The sequence below is a fragment of the Apodemus sylvaticus genome, chromosome 6, assembly GCF_947179515.1.
Source record: "Apodemus sylvaticus chromosome 6, mApoSyl1.1, whole genome shotgun sequence".
In the NCBI taxonomy this organism is placed as follows: Eukaryota; Metazoa; Chordata; class Mammalia; order Rodentia; family Muridae; genus Apodemus; species Apodemus sylvaticus.
Genome location: NC_067477.1, coordinates 24,109,052 through 24,130,151, shown reverse-complemented (window position 1 = coordinate 24,130,151; position 21,100 = coordinate 24,109,052). Strand labels below are relative to the sequence as shown.

Genomic DNA, 21,100 nt, shown 5'->3' with positions numbered 1-21,100 from the left:
TCCTCATGATAATAGGATTCAAATGTTTAAGGGCAGGCGCCCTAGCTGAACCAACATGTAGCCAAATCTGATTAAAGCTGACACATTCACAGGTGAGATAAGGCCTACTATGAATTTCTCCTTTCTGATAAAAAACAAAATCCATTAAATCAGCCTCCCAAACCCTACAACTCACTCTTTCCTACAATGGCCCTTCACTGAACATTGTAAAAGGCTAAACAATCAAAGCAATCACATATCGATCATTGCTTGCCTAGAACCAACAGTGAGGGAGTTACCATTTTAGTGAATAACGGGTGTGGGGTGATTAGGTAAGGAAGGGTATGTTCCCATAATAAAGGATAAAGAAACAGTCATACAATGAACTTGATAAAGGCATCATGAAACACAGAACAAAATGAAATCTTTTAAATATTCCTTTTCAGTATTGTTTTAAATGCATTAATGGCACTTAAGCTGCAAACAACTTAGACCATTTCGATCTTACAAGGGTTTGGTGAGAAGTTCCTATTTCTTCTGTACAGAAATAGCAAGATCGAGTCTCATAGCCAAGTCTACTCTAAGACACCCAAAAGGACAGGAAGCCCTGAGATGGAAAGATGCCATGGTCCTCCTCAGTGTGTCTCACAAACGCAAATATGTCTATTTTTATCTTTTATTTAAAAAAAAAAAGGATCAGCTAGACAGAACAGCAAGTCACTGGTATCATGCAAAGGCAATAATTTTGGTATCTCCTCCCTCCTATCAAAACAAGTTATAATTGAAGTTCCCATAGAAAAGTGAGTATGAATGCTCCAAAATCAGGGGGGGGTTGTTTTTTTGTTTTTTGTCTTCATTTTTTGTTTTGTTTTTTGTTGTTGTTGTTGTTTTTTAACCTTCACACCCACTGAAGAAAAATGCATGATCTGCCTTCCAACAAGGCAGCGGCTGAGGCGGTATATTCATCAGTGCTTGCAAGCCTGCCTACACTATCCCATGAGAAGGATAAAGTTCAGTGGACCTCTGTCATTGGTTAAGGAGATATCCACAGTAGGATGTGTCTGTGATTTGTTTTTTATGAGAAAGCAATTGCACCTTATAAAACGTGTGTGCTCTGATCTGTTTTCCAACAAATTCCAGGTACTTTTGGGTCCCAAGGACATTCATTTTGGAGTAAGTGTTCTGCACTGTGGCCTGTCAAAAAATGTCCACTCAAACCCTTGCTAGAGTCACCAGGTCCCTCACGAACAGCCACCCTTTCTGTGCACCACCTATCTCTAAGGGCTGGTTCGGGAAAGGAGACTCAATTCAAAAGACAAACCTGTCCTCTCAGAGGCTGATCTGAGGGGAAGCTGCCCTTGCCTGTGTGCCAGAGTGGCCCTGTGTGAGGACTCTAGCACTGCCACTGGAACTCCCTCACAGGCACAGCTGACACCTGCTACCTGTGCAAATGCTCCCGTCTGTCCTGCCGCCACTATCTGAAACGAAGCTCTTCTTTGATTCATTTTGGCAGAGCAAGCTTTCAGTTGTGTATGGCACAGTGAAATATATTCTTCAATGCTATGTAATTTTGGACTAACAAGTCTATTTAAGGCACGTGTCTCAGTGTGAATATTAAAACCAAAACAAGACAAAAACAAAACAAAACAAAACAACAAAAACAAGACAACACGTAGTCCAACTTCAGTGTCTTTAACATTTAGTTTCTGTCTTCAAGTAAAGAATTGTTCTCCAGCCCCTGGTCTTTGGTGTCCGTGGGTACCACTCCGTTCTCCATCTCAGCTTGCTGCTGTATACACTCTGTCAGCATGGCTGTGCTAGAGTTGTCTGAGTTACACATCTTTTCTGTCTCATCCTCTTTCTTCTCTTCATCCAGAGAGTAATTCCGGAAGGTTTTGTAGATTTTCTGGACATCCTCGGGTAAGGTCTTTTTGAGATCTTTGTTTTTCCTCTTTGTGAGTCTGGAGGTGGATCCAAACTTGTTGATGATGTTGTCCTCAGACGCACCCTGCCCATGTTTGTTGAGCTGCTCTGGCCCCTTAAGGCGTAGGTTGTTGGGTCTGTTGTTGATGCTCTCCTGGGATGAGGCCTTGAAACGGCCTGTATCCAGGGATGCAAAGACAGAGCGCTTCTCAGGGGACAGCATGTCCAGCGAGTGGGCCCTCTGGTCCAAGCCCAGCCTCCGGCGCTCCATACTTCGGATGGTGGCTGCCCGTTGTAGCTTGTCGTGGATCTCAACACTGAGTCGTCTTCTTGTCTCCCGGAACTCAGCAGTGACATTAGCCTTCCACTCAGCTGCATGGGCTTTGATCTCACCAACCTAGACAAGACAGAAGAGCAAAACAAACTAAAAAATTCCTCTTCTCTTAGACATTCTAATAAACCACAGCTCTCAAGAATCTCATGAGGGAGGCTGTCTCTGGGGGAGCCTAGTGGGGAGATCATCTCCCAGGGAAAGAGACAAAGCACTACAACTTCTCTGGTGCTTTCTACAACCCAATTATACACCCATGTCAGGCTGGGTAGTGACTTGACTGATGGAGTCGGGAGAGCTTGGAAGCATCTGGGCTTGAGAAATTAGAGCTGAATAGAAACATGATATTTGGAGGTGAGATCTGGATTCTGGTTCAGTGTGAGTGTTTGTGTGTCACTGTATGACCCCATTTTTCTCACATGAAGTCTCATGGAGCTTCTATAATTGCATAATGTTAAAGACCACACCTAACTCAGTTGCGGCCATAAAGTCTATGCTCAGCAAACCTTTCTTTTTCTGTCTTTCCAATACTTCTGTCCAAGCATTAAGGATAGAACTCAATGGCTGAGCACCTGCCTCGAATGTTCAAGGCCCCAGGGTTCAATCTCTGAGGTACTGAGAAAGAAAAATGTCCCGTGCCCAAGGAAATCCCCTAGGGCCTGGGGCAAACTGGGATTGTTAGTTACCCTTTGTTGGAGCCATTCTGCAGCCATGTCATGAGGAAGGCCCAAGATACCTGATAATCCTATTTCCCTGGTTAAGGTGCAGGAAAAGCGCGTTTGCCGCCAAAGTCCACCTAAAATACTTCTGTAGGAAGTGAAGTTTTGCTGGGGATTCATCACCGATATCTTTTGGTTGCTTATGCCCCCCATTCAGCTTCCCTATAGAGGCAAATGACTCAAAGTTTAGCATTTAGAAAAGTCTGTTTCTGTTGTCCCTTCCTCTTTTGTTAAAGCCAACATTCAGCAGGTCAGTCTCTGGGGAAATCAACCTGGAAATGGCATTGGGAATGTTTACACACGACAGGAACATTGATCTGTAAGCCCAGGAACTGTGGGGAGGGGGTCACTCAGCAACTGTCTCCTATGCCCCTTTTTACCAAATGAACTGCGCAGCTGCCCTTAAATGGACCGTGTGTCCCTCTCTTGTCAAGTTATCTCCCTGTTTCTTTACTCTTTCTCCTCCTACTTAAGTTCCCCTCTTTGCAGAATGACATTTTGAATGCCCTATGTGTCTTCCCTCCTTGTCTTCCTTCTCTTGCCTTTGAGTTTCAAATACACTTCGAGGAGTAAAGACTGCAGGTATCTGGCAGCAGGAATAAAAGTCTGAGGATCTGACAATGAGGGGGTGGACATGGGGGCAATATATATAGGGACATGGAGATAGATGCAGAAAGGACTCCTGAGCCTATTTCCCCATGGCTGGGCACTGTTCAATGACTTTCATCTAGTGGTGTCCAACAGGCCATCACCATCCTGACCCTGAGACCTGGAGGGCCGTCCAGCCCCCTAGGCTCCCCATGAGGCCTTCAAGTCTCCCTCATGGCTGCTCACACAAGCAACCACATTCTCTCTGAAGCCACCCACCACCCTCGCTTGTCATTCCTTTTTTTTTCTTTACATTTTTAAAGCAGTTATTTACTAAGATATCTAGAAATAACTACTGTGGACTCAACTTAGCTTCTAAATAAATGGAAAAAGAAGTCACACAATCCTTTCATGGAGTCAGAAACAGACATTTCTCAATGAAGAGTGTCAAGGACATCTGTGGGGCTTGGAAGGGGTCCTACCTCTTCTTTTGTCTTTTTGGATAAAACCCTCAGCCAGTCTCCAATCATACTGAGGACAGCTGCAAAGTAGGCCAGGCCAACAAGGATCCAAAACCACACCAGAGGCTTATACCACTCTCGGTAATTGATGCCAGCATTTCCCCCTGAAAACAAGCAAATGGTACTTTAGCATGGTCAGCAGTTGGTCTTTGGCAGAGTAAACTCCAGCCCGTGGAGGGAAATGTCATTTCCACATATAGTTCTAGGCCATTAGGCTTGCAGGAAACAAGACCCAACAGAAACTGGAGTCTGGCTTGTTGCTTAATTTCTTTGATTCCTAACAACTCAAAATAACCCTTCATTTTGGAACAGAAAAATGCCAGGGGCCACCTTGAGTCATCTACTCTCACTGACAAAAGAATTAACTTCACAGGAAAAGTATTTTCAGATGCTGGCCTACCCGCCACCTATCATTTTGTTTTTCTCAAACTTCTCTGAATTCTCCTCATTAACACAGGTTCAATACTGCGAGGGCTTGCACATGCTGGTAATCTATCTCATCACTCAAAAAGCAAAGGCTGCAGGATACATTCTTTTTGTTGTTGTTGTTGTTGTTTTTCTCGAGACAGGGTTTCTCTGTGTAGTTCTGGCTGTCCTGGAACTCACTCTATAGACCAGGCTGGCCTCGAACTCAGAAATCCGCCTGCCTTTGCCTCTCAGAGTGCTGGGATTAAAGGTGTGCACCACAGCCACCCGGCTGCAGGATACACTCTTAAATTCAAGGCCAGCCTGAGCCACACAGTGAGTTCAGAGTGAGCCAGAGCTACATGGTAAGAATTTGGCTCTGAAAAGAAGAGAGGATGATGGATCGGGGGAAGAAGATTACGACTGATGATGCTGATGACAACAGACAGACCGACAGACAGATAAACTGACAGAGTGGAAAGGAGTAGGAGGGGGAAGAAGGGGAGAGGGGAGAGAACAAGAGGAAGAAACCAGGAGGAAGGGAGGAGTTGGGAAAGGAGAAGGAAAATGAAAAGAGAAGAAATACACACACACACACACACACACACACACACACACACACACACATACACATACAGTACCAAATGATTTCAAATACTTTATTTCCTTCTAAAGTTCACATGCATTAGAGATGAGTGTGTGTGCAGAAGTAAAATTAAGTGTAACAGCATTACTGAGACTTTGATCCGTGAAATAGTGATCTGATGCTAAGTGAGGGGTGCTGTTTACATGATGCTCACCCAGGGGGTCCATTAGGCCAGGCAATTGGAATTACCATAGCTGAGAGCTAAACCATACCTGTGAGGGCATCTAGTTCAATCCCATCACTTTATGAATAAAGATTACAGTAAAAAAATCCATCAAACCAAATTGGCCAGTTGCCTAATGGTATTGACTAGCTGTTCCATTAATAGAAATGGTCATTTATTCCAAATAATTAGCCTACTTATTCCAGTCTCAGTGTTTGCACTGCTGACAGCACCCTTCGCTCACCCAGAGAGCAGGCAGGGTGCTTCTAAGACAACTCATGGGTGCTGTACTAACAATCAAGACACTGGGTGATGAAATTTTTCTAGCCTTGTCCACTGGGTTGTGGTGGTCACCATGTCCACCATCACTGAAGCTCTATGGCGACAATGGCTTAGAAAACTTGATAGAACCCACTGGGACCTGTGGCTCTTAATAAAATCAAAACTAATCTGCAGCACAGCCCATGAATTGTTCTGCAGTAGGAACGGGGCTGGAGATGCAGCTGGCTATAAGGGCACTTGGAGCTCTTACAGAGGACCTACATGGTGGCTGTAACTCACATTGCGGGGACTTGACGTCGTCTTTTCTGGCTTCAAAGGGAATCGGGCACACTTGTGATGAACAAACATATGTTCAGAAAAAAATTATACACACAAAAAATAAAAAGTAAAAATTAATGATTCCAAGGTGTCAGGTCCTTCTTTCCTCTGGTTTATTCTCCCCTGTAGCCAACTGTTTACAGGGTTGTGTACTAAGCCCATTTCCTTAAATATTCTTTTCCCTTTAGGCTAAGTAAACATTTACCTTTGCAAATCCCTAGCACTCAGCCAAGGCTGCCACTGGTGTGTGCTAGCCAACAATACAGAGCATGTCCCTCTGTGTAGCCTTTCATCCGCCATGGCCAGCATTGTAAGCTCTGCATGTTCACAGTCAGGGTTGTGAAATACTGCAGCAACATTAGGCTGTCCCAAAGTGGGTCCGCAGTAAAAGAAAGCTTCAGTCAGTCCTGAGTGGTTCTCTCCCACCCTCAGATGAATTTCTAGTAGAGCTAATAACCTATCAGATCACAGTGACCATCAACTCGTGGTTATTTGAATGGTCCAGAAACCTTCCCAATCACACAGAGTACTAATTATCCCACATATCACAGATTCAACCAGAGGTGGACCGAAATTACTCAAAACAAAACATTGTGTTGGTATTAGACGTGTGCATGACTTGTCATTCTCACCACTCCCTAAACAATAAATACATTAGGATGACTATTTGCATAGTGTTTCCTTTCCATTGAGTATTATATGCCATCTGCACATAAATGGTTGAACATGCACAGGAGGATGTGAATACATTCTATGTAAAAGTTGTGTTTTTATGGGGGACTTTGAGCAATGTTAGTTCTGGTATCTTCAGAGGTCCCAGAGCCTGTCCTCTGGAGGGACAAGAGAGGTCTATGTACAAATAAGCTGGCGACTCCCAGAGTGCATTTTGCAGGCGCACAAATGCCTGGTTGATCCATGTGAGCTCTGAAAACTAGAGAACAGCTCAGCAGTTAAGAACACTTACTACACAATCACAAGGACCAGAGTTCAAATACTAGCACCCACCTAAGAAGCCAGACATCCCACAAATTCCTGTTATCCCAGCTCCAAGCAGGGTAGAGATACAAAAAAATCACTGGGGTTTGCTGGCTTCTGGTCTAAGCAAGAGAACATGAGCCTCATCTGTGTGAGTGCGCGCACGTGCGTGCACTCACACACACACACACACACACACACACACACACACACACGGATATGTATAAATAAAATAAGAACATGGTCCATTTCAGTTAGCATTGTGCAGGTTAAAAGACCCTAGTTTATGGAGGCCTCTATGTAAAGGAAATAGAATTTTGTAACCACTCATAAGAAAGACCCTCCCAAACAGTGCAGATCCAAGGACAGTGTAGCTCGCCCTCTCTGGAGTAATGAAATTCAAAGCACCAGAATGCACAGAGAGCTCAATCCACAGGGTGTAGTAATAGAGACTAAAACACAGAAACAGGCTTTGAGCCTTTCCCTGAGCTCACCAGGCCACTCCTGTGCTCAGAAGGGCTTTCTCTTTCAGTTCTCAAAATCAGAGCTCTGTGCTTCTTCATCCAGATCAACAGATTGGGCAAAGCTACTGCTTAGAGGGCAGGGTCCATCGCAAATGCTCAGACTATTCATAGATAGTCCTTGGGTCATTGATGCTAGCCCAGCAGTCGTCAACACTCCCCCGTATAAATTGCTCTGTTAAGTGTCTAAAGGTAGTGGGAAGCAGCTCTTTGCTCCTCTGATCTTACAGGTATTTCCTTTAGATCAGAAGCCCAGCCACCTTTCCCCAGGGTCCATTACCTATGGGTGACTGCCAAGGGATGGCCTAAACAGGCTTACAGGAAGTTGCCCTTCATAGCTCAGTTTCTCTCCCAGGCATTAGGATTCCATCCAGACCATAGTGGTTGAGTACTGTGCAAAAGGGAAAGCCTGGGAGTGCAGGGGTGTCTTACATCTGGGTAGCAGAGACTCTTACTTCAGCATTAGGAACTTACCTGCTGGCCACTGCAGCAATGCTAACTGTTCCCGAGTCTGATATTTGCCTTTGGCTAATTGTAGTCTTTATCTATTGACTTAAGGAGCCTTAATACAGTTAATAAGCCCAGGTTCAATGAAAACTTCACATCATCTGTACATAATGCATTCAGTGATGCTAACACTAAGTCAGCATCTAAGGAGCAGGGGCCTAGATTTCTTCTCAGGAAGGAAAATGATAGGTAGGTAGATAGATAGATAGATATATATATAGATAGATAGATAGATAGATAGATAGATAGATAGATAGATAGATAGATAGATAGACAGACAACTTGATACTGCTTATATAACAGTGACTTTCCAAATATTGAGCCATTTTGTTTACTTCCTCTGAAAATACCTGTTACCGTGATATTGAGTCTTTCTTTTGATCTGGATCCTTGGCCTTGGGATTTCTGACCAAGCACATTAGAACTAAGCTAAATCCCCAACCCTGGGCATCATGATTTTGAAAAGGACATGCAACAGATTGTTTTCCCCAGGAAGGCCCAAGTGACTGAGTACGTCCAGATTGCTTACCTGCAACAAAATCACCAAAGCCCACTGTGGTCAGAGTGACTACCACAAAGTAGATGGACTCCAAGGCTGTCCAGCCCTCAATGTATTTAAAGATGACAGCAGGGATTGTCACAAACACAATGCAGCCAGCCAAGATGAAGAGAATAGTTGAGATGACCCGGATCTTGGTCTGACTCACTTGCTTTTTCTGGGGAGAGCAAAGGAATAAGATTGATAGACAAGTCAGAGGCAGTATCCTGGATTCAGAGAACAGGTACCCAGAGGTGGGTGCTAGCTATGTCCATGGTTTTCAACCTTTCTCCAGAAGCAGCTGTGTAGAAATCTGATAACACCAGTGGACAGGAGCTAGGGAAAAACATACACAGAAGCTTGCAGGTGGTCTAGGAAAACCCCAGACTTGAAGTTGGACCCTGTTTGTGCTTTGAATATCTCCAGCATGGATTTATTAATATGGCCCAATTGTGATCTGAGTCACTAGTGTGACTGTAGTAATTATTTCCCAAGAAGATCTAGCTGGCTGACACTTTTCATATGCTACTGACCTATTGGGGATCTGACATTCAGGGCTGTTCACACACTGCCAGTGTCAAAAATGATTGGCTAGGGGAGGGAGAAATAGCATTGGATTGTAAGAGGGAGGAGGCTCATTGCCCACATTCTTCAGGCCTCCCAATAGAAGGAGAGAAGACAAAAGAAAATGGAATCCTAACAACAACAAAAATCCACCATCACTCGTTTGTGGGACTCCAGCCAATTTTAGTCTGTCACTTTACCTATAATCCCCATGTGTGGAATGCACACATCTCTAAGTACATGTTGAGTTAGTGCTGTGGTCATTGTGTATGTTGATTGCATCACCATATATCATAGGAGATGAGTCAGAATGACAAGGTCCCTTTCTAAAAGATCAATTGGTACTGGTACAAATGAATCACACCAGCCTTGTCCAAGGTAGATGTGCTGAGTCCTTCATATGCACTATCGTCTAACCTGGCCTTGCCTCTAGTGGGATGGTCTAAATCCTCTCCAGACTCCAAGAACTGGTGCTAGAGAAGATGACTCTGGAATCAGGGGTCTTCAATATCATTTAATGGTGTAAATATATGATTTGGGTGTTTAACATCAGACTGCATGGCCTGTCTACATTGCTTAGGTTGATTTTGTCGAAACTACACAGCACTTTGGGGACTACATATAAAATCCACTTCCCAGTCATTCATTGTTCCTGATCTCTTCAAAGTCAAAGAATCTCAGAACATGGAGAAACCAACTGCATTTATATTTCTCATTTTATTGATATAAAACAGACACCAAGAGGAGCTAAGGGACTTACACAAAATGATGCTGCTAATGAGGGTCAAAGCCAAGATTAGAATTCTGATGTGATTATTGCTCAGCCCTGTGCTCATGAAGGAAACAGCTCTCCAGGTTATTCAACAATTGTTCTGCTCAAAGAAAATTGCCAAATAAAGTTGGCCCTCTCTAACACAAGACACCAAAAGCAATCCTTCTGAGGAACAGGTCATCTTGTGTCCATTATAGGAAGATGGGATAAAAAGTGGTCATTGTGTAAACTCTGGGAAAAGCTAAGGAAATTCAGAGCAAGTTACTCCCCCTGACTTCTCAGAGGGCAGTTAGCATATAAAGTGGGAGAAGGGAAAAGCAACTTAACCTGTATACCTGTCTCCTCATAGACTCAGAAAGGCCTTCTGAAAAAAAAAATGTGTCTAGTAATATAATTGATATAACACAAAAGTGTCTTTTCCTAGCAGTGTCAATAGAGATTGGTTACCTGAGAACCATGGGGGATACTGTATCTATTTTATGAATTCCTGCTGTGTTGAATAGGAGAGCCTTGGGGAGAAGCAGCTTAGCTCTTTGACAAGCCAGGAACTTACTAGTCTGGTTTAGTTCATAGACATGCAAGAAAAGTGCAGAGCCCAAGAGCGGATCCCATGGTGGACTGTTATGTTCATCTAACTGCTGGCAAGGGAACTATCATTCCCCCTTTCTACAAATCGCCCTCCTCAAATGCATAATGAAATTCAAGTGGATTAAATGTTTGTGTGGTGTTAAGTTCTACATTAAGATGTGTACACAACCCTCATCTAAATGAGGAAGTGGTTGGCAAAGAAGGGTGTTCTGTGGGAAGCAGAAGATCTAGCCAACCTCCTGAGATGGGTGCAGGTGGGTTTGCTTGATGGAGGAGGAGGCAAGTATCTAGCAAAGGCTGGGTGCTACTGTCCTCATGGAAGCATCTATTAGTGACTTCACTAGCAAGGTAAACATTTCTCTTTCCACTTCCTGCCCACACTGACCAGAACACTCCTGAATTCCCAGGAATGATGTTTGGAACATTTCATTATTTGAGGAATTTGGGGGACTTGAGAAATTCATGACAATGTTTAGGTGTATGAAATAATGTATATATCCATGCTCAATTATAAAAACAAGGTGTGAGCCCCCAAGTTGTAGCAATATCTGCTATTCTGGGCATGTGTACTTTTGCTATCCACCAGATAACAGCAAACAAGCCAACTGCCTTCCCTGAATATCAGCTTTCAGCACACGTGGAGCCTCAGCCCCTATCATGTGTTGAACTCCAGGCATTGACTCTGCAAGCATGCGCTCCTACTACAGAAGGGCTTTTCTGGACACAGTCTTAAGGACAGACTACCTGAGACACATTCTGTTCCAACTGAGTAACCTCAAACTTCTCAACTCCAATAAAATGGAAACAAGAAAGCCCACCTTGTGGGTGTGGTTTAGAAAAATGAAATGTGTATAAAGGTCTTGGCAGAGGCTGCCAAGTGCTCAGTGGTTAACTGGTGCCTTTGATGTAAAGGCTTAAGTCTTTCCTTTACTGAGAGTAATGCCAGACTTATTATTTCTCTTTTTGAGTGAAAAAATGTCTCCTCCTAGCTTAAGATGATTTCCACTCAGCTTCAGGAGGTCACCACCCCTTGTCCCTCTCTGGAAATATTACCCCATATAATCACATTTTCAATTTGGGGAAAAAAATCTTCCTCTTCCTTTGATCCTCCTGTGCTAATCCTGGCTGAGGCTCTCTAGTTCATAATGTTGGTAGGGTTTCTGGTTGATTGGTTGGTTGATTGGTTGATGGGTTGGTTGGTTGATTGGTTTGGTTTGGTGTTTTTCTCTCTCATTTGCCTGTCCATTCATTTCCTCCTACTCACATCAACTTTCTGAAACTGCAAGAGCTGCCATTAGCAGCTATGATATATGGACTAAGCTACAGAGGAGAACTGAGAGGCCCGAGCCTCATCCTGTCTGTCTCTTCAAGTCCTGTGTCTCAATACCACTTATAGAATGGTTCTGACCCTAGGCAAAAAATCACATGGTTTATGGACCAATGGTTTGTGTGGCTGGATGTGGTGTTTGAGCAGATGTGATGAGGCTATTTTGTGTTTCTAACCCAGTCTTCCTTCCTTTGCTCTGTAGACTAGTTAGGACAGAAGAGTTGGTCTTCAACTCCATCAACAGATACTGTTATGAAATACCTAGGAGACACTGTTAGAAAAAACTAGCTCATATATATCCAGCCAATGCTGACTACAGGAATTCTTAAAGAACTCAAAATCCATCTCTCTGTCTGTGCAATTCTACCAAGGAAGGACTGGAGCATCATAAGTAGGAGGAGGAGGAATGTGAAGAGCTTGGAGAGGATTGCGTGTAAACCGCTCATTCTGTTGGCCTACTTCAGACATCAAGAGGCCAAGCTCCATGTCCAGTTACTGTGAACACATCCTCTCACTTGTTTTTCCATTTACAGAAACAAGGTTGTTTTAGTAAGCTTGTAGATACTTTTGTTCATTGGCTGCTTTGTTGTTGTTGTTAATTTGATTTTCACCCCTTTGTAATAATGTCTGCACTACTTCCAATTTTTATGTGCTTTCTTATAATTCTGACATACATTATCCAGATTGTTTTGTCTGCCTTAGGAGTATTTTTAGTGTGCGTTTTCAGCCTGGACATCAAAGATTTTATTCAAAGATATTGCGACAGAAATGCTAGGGATAGGAGCTAGATACACAGAGCCTTCTTTTATGGTGTAGTTGGGCTTTGTTGAAATTCAAACATGTCGCCATGGGAACACAAGCCGAGGATGACTTCTCCCAGTGAAGGAGAGAGTAGCCACCATCTTGCCAAAGGATGGATTTTTTGTTTTCTTTTTATGTTTTCTGCCAAGATTTCTTCTAAAAGGTCTACATAACTAATAGTCTCAACATTATAACAGCCAGAAAACACTCTAGAAACTTAAAAGAAGGTATTTGAACACCAATGTCTATGATCTCCATGGTAGAGACACTCTAAGCACACTACTGAGAACATGTAGAAAACTCTTCATGGACAACACATACAAGAAACACCTAGAGTTCAAATATACAAATCTGTGTGTATATACATACATATACATATATGTGTATATACACACAGAGATATGAATATATATATTTAACCAGACTGAGCTTAACAAGTATGACACATGTCATCAGTTTATCAATTCAGTACACTGAGGTTTTGCCATGCAAAACTATTTCATAGATGAAATAATACTGTTTTTAATCCTGTGAGCTGATTAAAAACTCTGTGATAGAGAAAAAATTGCATTCATAAATGATAATATTCTTAACTTATTCCACAACAGTAAGATCATTTTAAGTACATTTATTAAGTCAAAAGTCAGGGTAAAGAGACTGAGCGTTTCAATAAAATATGGAAGTTCTGTTGTCTTCCGTCATTAATATACCTCATTGTGGCCTAACCTGTATCAGTTAACTGAATTAAATGAATTACTAAATTAATCAGTAATGAAACAATACTGGTATCCAAGTGTTGGAACCCACAGGGAAATAATAAAACAAACCCTCCTTGAAGACTTCCAGAATTCCTACCAAATGTTGTGGATTTGAATTTGGTACCTCCTGGCTTCTTCGGTTTTTTGTTGTTGTTGTTGTTATTGTTGTTGTTGTTGTTGTTTTTAAGTAAAGTTCTGTTGGTTCCCAAACTCTTATAGATTTCCAACAGATGGGAACTAGGGGGTTGAGTTTGCCCAAGATGCTAACTCCCAAATCTGACCATCTGCATCTCCACAAGTTTTGCATGGTCTCTGCTAAACTACCTGTAGTTGCCATAGGCTCACAGGACCATTTATGTGTCATAATCTCTCTGGATGGTTGCTAGAAGCACTCTGATTTCTTCGAAAATTCTTGCACTGTCATTTTGGAGATAATGGGGTTGCATATTTAAATTCTGGTGACATCATCAAAGCAACTGGGTCATCTCTTAACTCAGCTGTTAAAAAGTTTAACTTTTTAAAAGCACATTAATCAGAACATCCATATCAAATTCTCTGGGCTTTCTGTCATATTTCAGAGGGTTTTTTTTCTTTAAAAAAAATCTAACTCCACTCCTTTCATTTTTCTTTTTTTTTCCTCACACGAAACTACATGGCAGAGGGTATGTTTCTCAATACATTTGTTGTGTGACATTTCCTAAAGAGGCAAACATCTATTTGCCACAGAGAGGGCACCAACAACAGACCAAAATAAAAAAAAAAACCCATTTCCTTACATGTCTTGCTTTAGTGAACCAGTGAGGAACAGAGGTGAGGGATTGTCTTTAGGACGAGGGAGGGCCCCAAAAGCAACTCCATCACCAAAAAGTCTGCCCTGACATGGCTGACAGCTTACAAAAGGTGCCAAGCTAGAACAATCTGCAAAATGCTTCTCCAATTGTGAATGCTCAAAAAGCCTCATGGAGAAGTTTTGTGAATCTTGTAAGTTTCTGGAACTTCCTGTGCATTCCAAGTTTCCTCAACATCCTGATAGATTTGAATTACTTGGAGAGTCTTAGGAACTTCCCTCCTCCTTCCAGCAGGGAATGTTTCAATTCAGAGGAAATAGCTACACATATTCTTTTATAAAAATTTCCTTCTCCTCTTCAGACAAGTTTTTCAGCATTGGATTTTTCCTGCTTGATTTTTGTGGGATTTTTTTTTGTTTTGTTTTTGTAATTCTAAGACGAAATTGTCAAGCTTTTGCAGTTGTCTCTACATCTTCGCATTATTTTCACACAGCCTGTATTAGGTCCATACCTCTTCCAACTGGGCATCAAAGTTATAATCATCCTCTTTTGAAGGACGTAGGACTAGGATCACCAGAACAGAGCTTATTTGGAATGCTTATTTCATTTACAGGTTGCATGTATGTTTGCTTCTTTATAAATTAAAATTTGGCTATCCTTCATTACAAATTAATAGGATGAAATGTCCTTGTTTTTTCTATCCATAGTTGTATGGTATGCTAGCAGTTTGACAGTCATAAGGTTTTCACTACAAACATGTTGGAGAGTAGGGCTGCCACTGGCATCCGTGACATTTGAATCTGCACCATGTTCTAACAGAATAGATGCACGTTCTTGCTGATACGTAGCCTCACTATGGGTAACGTGGTTGTAACAGCAATATCAATGCCACACACTTCATTTCTATTGAAAGCACACTATTCTAGGTATCTGTGTAGAATAATGCCAAACAGTCCTTTCTTCATCCTGACCATTTCACTGACCATTTCACTCCGACTGCAACCATGATGTTCCACTTGCAGAGGACCGCCAGCTGGCAAACTGGCCTTCTCAAGCACTGCTTCTTTGTGCTGGGGTAGAAAACACAGATCCCTCAGGTATCCGCCTCTCAGCTTCCTTTTTCTTTACTTCCTTCATATACAAGGTAGGAGGACTCTGATCATGGTCTTTGGCACTTTTTTTTTTTTTTTTTTTTTTTTGTGGAAACAGCCCAGAGCAACAGCACAGTAGGGGCTTTCTTTCAAGTCCTACCCACTGCTTTTGTGTTTTTTGTTTGTTTGTTTTTGTTGACCTTGGATGTGTCCTAATAGCAGATCAACACTTTTGATGGATGAAGCTAAAACCTCTGAGGCAGGCTTCCTCCTCTGAACCAGACGACCCAGGACTTCCCAAGTACACTCAGTGCAGGCCCTTCTGAGAGTGGCTAGGGTTTCAGTAAAGGGGAGAAAGAGAAGGCAAGGGCCAGAGGAGAGCAGAGAAGCACATTCCGGCAGGGGAAAGTGCAGTTGGCCCTCCGGAAAGACTTTAATTAAAAATTTCAAAAGTTAGTGTCTGCTAACCTTTGGAAATAAATGGTTATTGGAACGGATGGTCTGTATTGGAAATTCAATCTTTTCAAAACCTAATTATGAGTACTTTTCTCTACCATGGGCTGTGTGAATTGTGAAAGATGTGGCAGAAGGTGGGGGTGGGGGAGGGAGGAGATGGAGGCAGGAGGAGCTGCCAGAGGAGAGCAGAGAAAGGTGAGAGAGTGAGCAAGAGAGAGGGAGGGCAGGAAAGAAAAGGAAGGGGGAACAGAAGAGGGAGAGGAGGGAGGGAAGAAGGGTCAAAGGAACACAAGAGAGAGAAAGAAGAAAAGGAAGAGGGGGCAGGAAAAGGGAGGGAGTCAGGAAAGTTACGTTACTCTTCCTTTAGCTATACATCCTCTACTGGTCCCAGGTCAGAAGCACTTGAAAGTGACCGAAACCTTTAAAGATGCCATCAGCATCCATGGTATCTTGCCTTAGTATTTACTGCAGGTAAAATTTCAGTGCCTAAGAACACAGCAGAGAAAATGGAGAAAGGAGTGAATGATGGGCAGCAGGGGCACTGCTCTTCATGTCCTCTGCAGTGTGCCACCTGCAATGGTTGCTCTTTACACCTCTGTTGGCTAGACGTGCAGAAGCTTGGGCCCAGATGCCAGAGCCTTCCATAGGCAGTGCCAATACAGGGAAATGAACTAGATCCCACCTCAGTGGAAGAATGGTCATTTTCTCTAGTTGAGGTGTGGAAAGGAAGAATGGGAAAGATATGGTTCCTGAGAAGAACCATATCTGCTGTTACCCAGCAATCCGAACTGATCTTTACCTATCCACCAATATCTACCTATCCAAATTCTAAATTTATTCTATACACGTTTTGGCAGCATGATGCCATGATGCCCCTCCCCAAATAATGTACACCAATGCCACAACAACAATGACCCAGACAGATAACAAAATTTAAGACTAAGCTCCTTTGCTAAGCACTGTACTGTAGATAGGGCCCATAAACACAGAAGAATAGGCACCCATTTCCCACAGAGGCTGCAAGGTGTTCCAGCCACCACAACACACGTGGCCACTGTGCCCTTACTCTGACCCAGCGACTGTAGCAAGGCTCTTCTTTTCGATTTGAGAACAAGATTTCCCCAAGAAGATATCCCAACTAACTATGGTTTTATATTAGGGAACCCATCTGTTCATGGAGAAATCCTATTCAACAATATTTAGAGGATACAGTAAGCTTTAATTTTTTAAAGGTTTGTGTATTTTAAGTATATGGGCATTTGGTCTACCCTTGTTAGTTCATATTTGGAGTGACAAAGAAGGAACATGATTTATTGGGTTCTTTCAAAAACCCAAATCACCCTAACTATCCTCTACCAGCATTCTCTGGTAGTTTTTTTTGGTTTTTGAAACACAGTTATATCCAGCCCCTGACTCAGAGTCATCTTGCAACTTAAAGCACATTGGCCAACTTGGTGCTTTCTTGGTTTAACAGTGCAAAGTTTTATTTAAGAGTTTGGGGCTTGAGAGGTGGCACAGCGGTTAAAGTGAACTGGCTGCTCCTCCAGAGAATCCAGGTTTAACTCCCAGCATCCATTGGCAGGTCACAACCATCAGTAACTTCAGTTTCAGAGGATCTAACACCCACTTCTGGTCTTCATGGACACTAGGCTGCACGTAGCACACAAGCATACACACATGCAAAACACCTCTCCACATTAAATTTTGAAGGAGAGCTTGGATTATTCTATGAAAGAGAAAGGAACTTAGAACATCTACCATGCCATGAGGTTCATCTTCTTAAAGGGAAGTGACTTCCCCTCTTTAAATTGTGGATGTTCACCAAGAAGAAACCATGATTGTCATCAAGTCTGTTGTGAATGAGATTGTGCCAGATCTCCTGATAAGGTGGGAATTGAGAAAGTCCTAAGCCCTGGCAGAGATACCTAGGAGGGATAAGAGTCTTGTCTGGGAGCTAGAACGGAGTGCAGAGCAGTGACTGTGACCCTAAAGCAGGTGTAACACTTACTGGGTAAAGTTAGACATTATCTAAAGGCACTTTACCTTTTCCTTGTCCATTTCTTAATGGCCAATTGCCAAAACCACCAAGGGCGATCAGCACACAGAGAGGTCGGCATCTTAGTTAGCATCCACGAGAGGTTGAGGTGTGGAGAGAGGTTATTTCTGAGATTTCCAGTGGGCTGCCTGGAACACCCATCTATTACATGTCCAAGAATTAAGGTAAGTGAGAAACTTGTCTACTGGAAGATCTGTGGGAAGCTTCTAGCATCAGCCAGATTAAGTAAAACCAAAACAAAATGAGCAAACAATGCCTTAGTGTCATCAGTAGACGAAGGTCCCTCCACCCAATTGTTCCTTCCCACTCTTCCACTCTTCCTTTCCCTTGACCTCCTCTGATTTTCTTCTTGAATCTGCTTTAGTTTCTTGCTTTCTGGACAATGATTCTTAGTTCTGAGCACATGATGGGAACATACAGTTACTCTCTTGTTTAACCATTTCTTTGCGGAGGATTAGAAAAAGAGACCCTAACGGCAAAAAAAAGAGGAGGAGGAGGAGGAGGAAAAAACCCACCAGGCTTGTGATGCTCACGTCATATTAGAGCAAGCCCAGCCTTCAGTTGACTTAGTGGCCACCACTGATGCAGTTCTAAGCCCCTAAGCCAAGTGAGTACCAGTTGTGGCTGAACAGTCAGTGGGTCTTTTAGTTGTTTTGTTGTTGAACCTTTGGATTTCCTTCCTTAGTCTGGTGAAAGAGATCCCCCACGCAGTACAGAAACTGAAAAGGACTTGGACCTTTGAAAGGACTCTCCCAGGAATCGGTGAGGAACACGTAGGAGCTTCCATGGTAGGGAGGGTTGGGTGGCAGCCCTTCGCACATCATTTGCTGTTAGGTAAGAAGATCATCGGCCACATGACTTATTACTTCCTGAGGCTGGTGGCCAGAACAACACTGTCATGTCGCATTTCAGGGGAATCACCATAGTGCTTCTAACCAGCAACAGCAGCAACACCACCACAATCTCCACCATCACCACCATCACCACCATCACCTCCATTGAAGGGCTCTTGTCTTGCCTCTTCCCTCTCCTTTGCTAAACCATTAGATTACATCACCAAAGCTAGCGCCTAAGGTCCAGCAATAAAAACTCATTGTTTGGTTACCCTGGCTGCCCTACCCAATGAGGACTTACCAACTCCCCTTTTCCCATTAAAAAAAAATCACTCCACGCAAACACCTGCTGTCAGCCTTAGTTGGATCCCCAACCAACCCCCACTTGCCCCTCTGGAGAAACATATGTCCTTTGTGCTGAGAATATAGCATCTGGGTGTGTTCTGTGCTGACTCCAAAGGGCCCTGCCACAACCAGCATCACCACCAGCAGCAGCAACTGTGGCTACACTGTCTTGCTGAACAGACCCAGCTCTGGCTTCTGCTGGGACACACAGAAACCACTCTGCTGGTCTGGGTTCCTTCCATTTAGTTCTCCAGGCTTCCTGGGACTTGATTGGTATCTAAGACCTCTGCTCAAAGTGCTCTTTTCTTCTGTGGAACATGCCTGCCTATTTTTCCCTTATCACCAGGAAAGAACTCACCAGGGATACAATAATGCCAGGATGTCTCCAAAGACACACTGGCCGGTTTGTGGATTACATGGGAATGTTGCATTAAGCCACTAGGGGGGGAGGTTCCCCAAAAAAAGCCATTTTCTGATTAACACCTCTAGGCCCAGATAACTCCCAAAAAAATCAAGCACTTGGTCACTGTCCTCAGACAGCCTGAGTGTCAAGAAACCGATGTTATAGAATTTCTAACACCCACTTTCTTTTCAATTAAACATTTTCCTGGAGGAATTTTTTTTGTTGTTTTTTATCTCCTGTTTAAATTACCCTAGTTTTAAACTAAGCTACTTATCTGTAACTGCCACTCCTGGAGGTTACGGGGGAAGCTGGCTTCAGTCATTTGGAGGCAGACCGAGGACACAGCCCTATTTCTGACTCTTAGGACAGCACAGTTAAGAGACACAGTTGATCTCAGCTGTTTTGTGCCAGGGTTGTGCCCTTTTGGGACCTAGGGTTGTGGCAGGAGCTGTCCTTCTCTTAAGGCCAGCAGGGAGGTCACACCACCTGCTGAGACCCAGGGGTCTGGCTATCTGTGGAGTTCAAATGCTAGCATTGTCTAGAAAGGTCAGTGGGCAGAGCAGAACTAGGCCAGCCAGAAGGAGATGCTGGTCTAAGGAGTGGAAAGGCATACACAGTGACCAATCCAGAGGCTAGTGGGATATGTAAGCAAGTGTGAGAAGGGGGTGGGTGCCTGTTTCCTGGTGCTGGTGGAATCCCTGCCCCTGGGCCACTTGTAGAGGCAAGGAAAAATGACTAGTGCCGTTGTTCCCCACACGCACACTGGTGGCAGCTCTCTTAGAACACAGCATGTCCCTGTGGCTTCATTTTCGTCTTGGCACCCCTCTCTATATTTTCTCTTTCTAACCGTTGTATTTGAAAGAAAAGGAGTGAACGAAGGGACCATTGGGCAGGGCAGGGCCAGGAGTAGAGAAGGGAAAGAAGGTGGCATGATCATGACCTGGAGTGTTTCTCCAGAAACAGCACACAGTGCCACTAGAATCACACCGTCTCCTATAGAAGGGGCGATGGCCGTATCCTCAAGGGAAAAATGTGTGCTTCCTGCAGTACAGTGAAAAAGATGATCCTTGCCTGGGCCTTCAGAATCCTAGGAACATTTGCCAAGGGTGGTGACGGAAGGCCACGGGTACCTGGTCTTCTTCCAAGGCGGTAATTGCTTCCTGCTCTTCTGGGTCATCTCCTCTTCCTGCAGATGGGCAGCACCTCCTCCCGTTCAAAGCTGATGGGGAGCCCCGTGGCTTATGCACACCTACAGGGTCTCTCCGCACTCCAATCTGTAACCTCAGCAACTCTTCCCTCTGCTCTCTGGAGGGATGCACTGTTCATTGATACCCAAATACCATGCCAGTGTGGGGGTTTGTGCCCTATGTTCTTTGACTTTTTTTTTTTTAATGTAGTAGATTTAGGTTTATGGAAAAAGTGAGGAAAGTACATTTCTCTCCATGCCTCCACACAAACCAAGCCTCTCCCAGTATCCCTACCAGAGTGGAAAGTCCCCTGCAACTGATTATTCTATAGTGATCTATCAGTTACACAGTGATGATCATCTACACCAAGGATCACTCCTGCCTGTGTAGTGTGCAAACATGGATAATGGCATGCATGTGTCCACCATTGTGGTATCACACAGATACTGTGTTTTCCAGCCTCCACCCCCACCCCAACACACACATGCATGCGCACACACTGGTCTTGTGCCGCTCTCACTTGGTCACAAGCACGCACATCTCTTGCATGTGTTGTTGTGACTTCACAGTGTTGTGGGGTTTTGTTTTTGTTTTGCTTTGGTGGTCTGGCCTCTTTAAATGACATTTCATCCATAGAATATTTTTAATGGTTATCAGAACAGATGTGTGCTGTTCATTCCTTAAAGCACAAGTCCAGCCGTACCTCCTGCAGGAA

General features: G+C 43.6%; 1 protein-coding gene across 1 annotated transcript in view; it reads right to left on the bottom strand.

Annotated features, from left to right (window-relative positions):
• Nucleotides 1-682: 682 nt before the first annotated feature.
• The window catches only part of Kcnk10 (potassium two pore domain channel subfamily K member 10), a 136,187-nt gene continuing 115,769 nt past the window's right edge, over nucleotides 683-21,100 (bottom strand). Inside the window, exons 5-7 of the mRNA XM_052186707.1 lie at nucleotides 8,408-8,594; nucleotides 4,023-4,165; nucleotides 683-2,299 (exon numbers count right to left, since the gene is read on the bottom strand). Of these exons, the coding sequence (XP_052042667.1) occupies nucleotides 1,679-2,299; nucleotides 4,023-4,165; nucleotides 8,408-8,594 (951 nt within the window). The 3' untranslated portion in view covers nucleotides 683-1,678. The remainder of the gene's footprint in view (nucleotides 2,300-4,022; nucleotides 4,166-8,407; nucleotides 8,595-21,100) is intronic.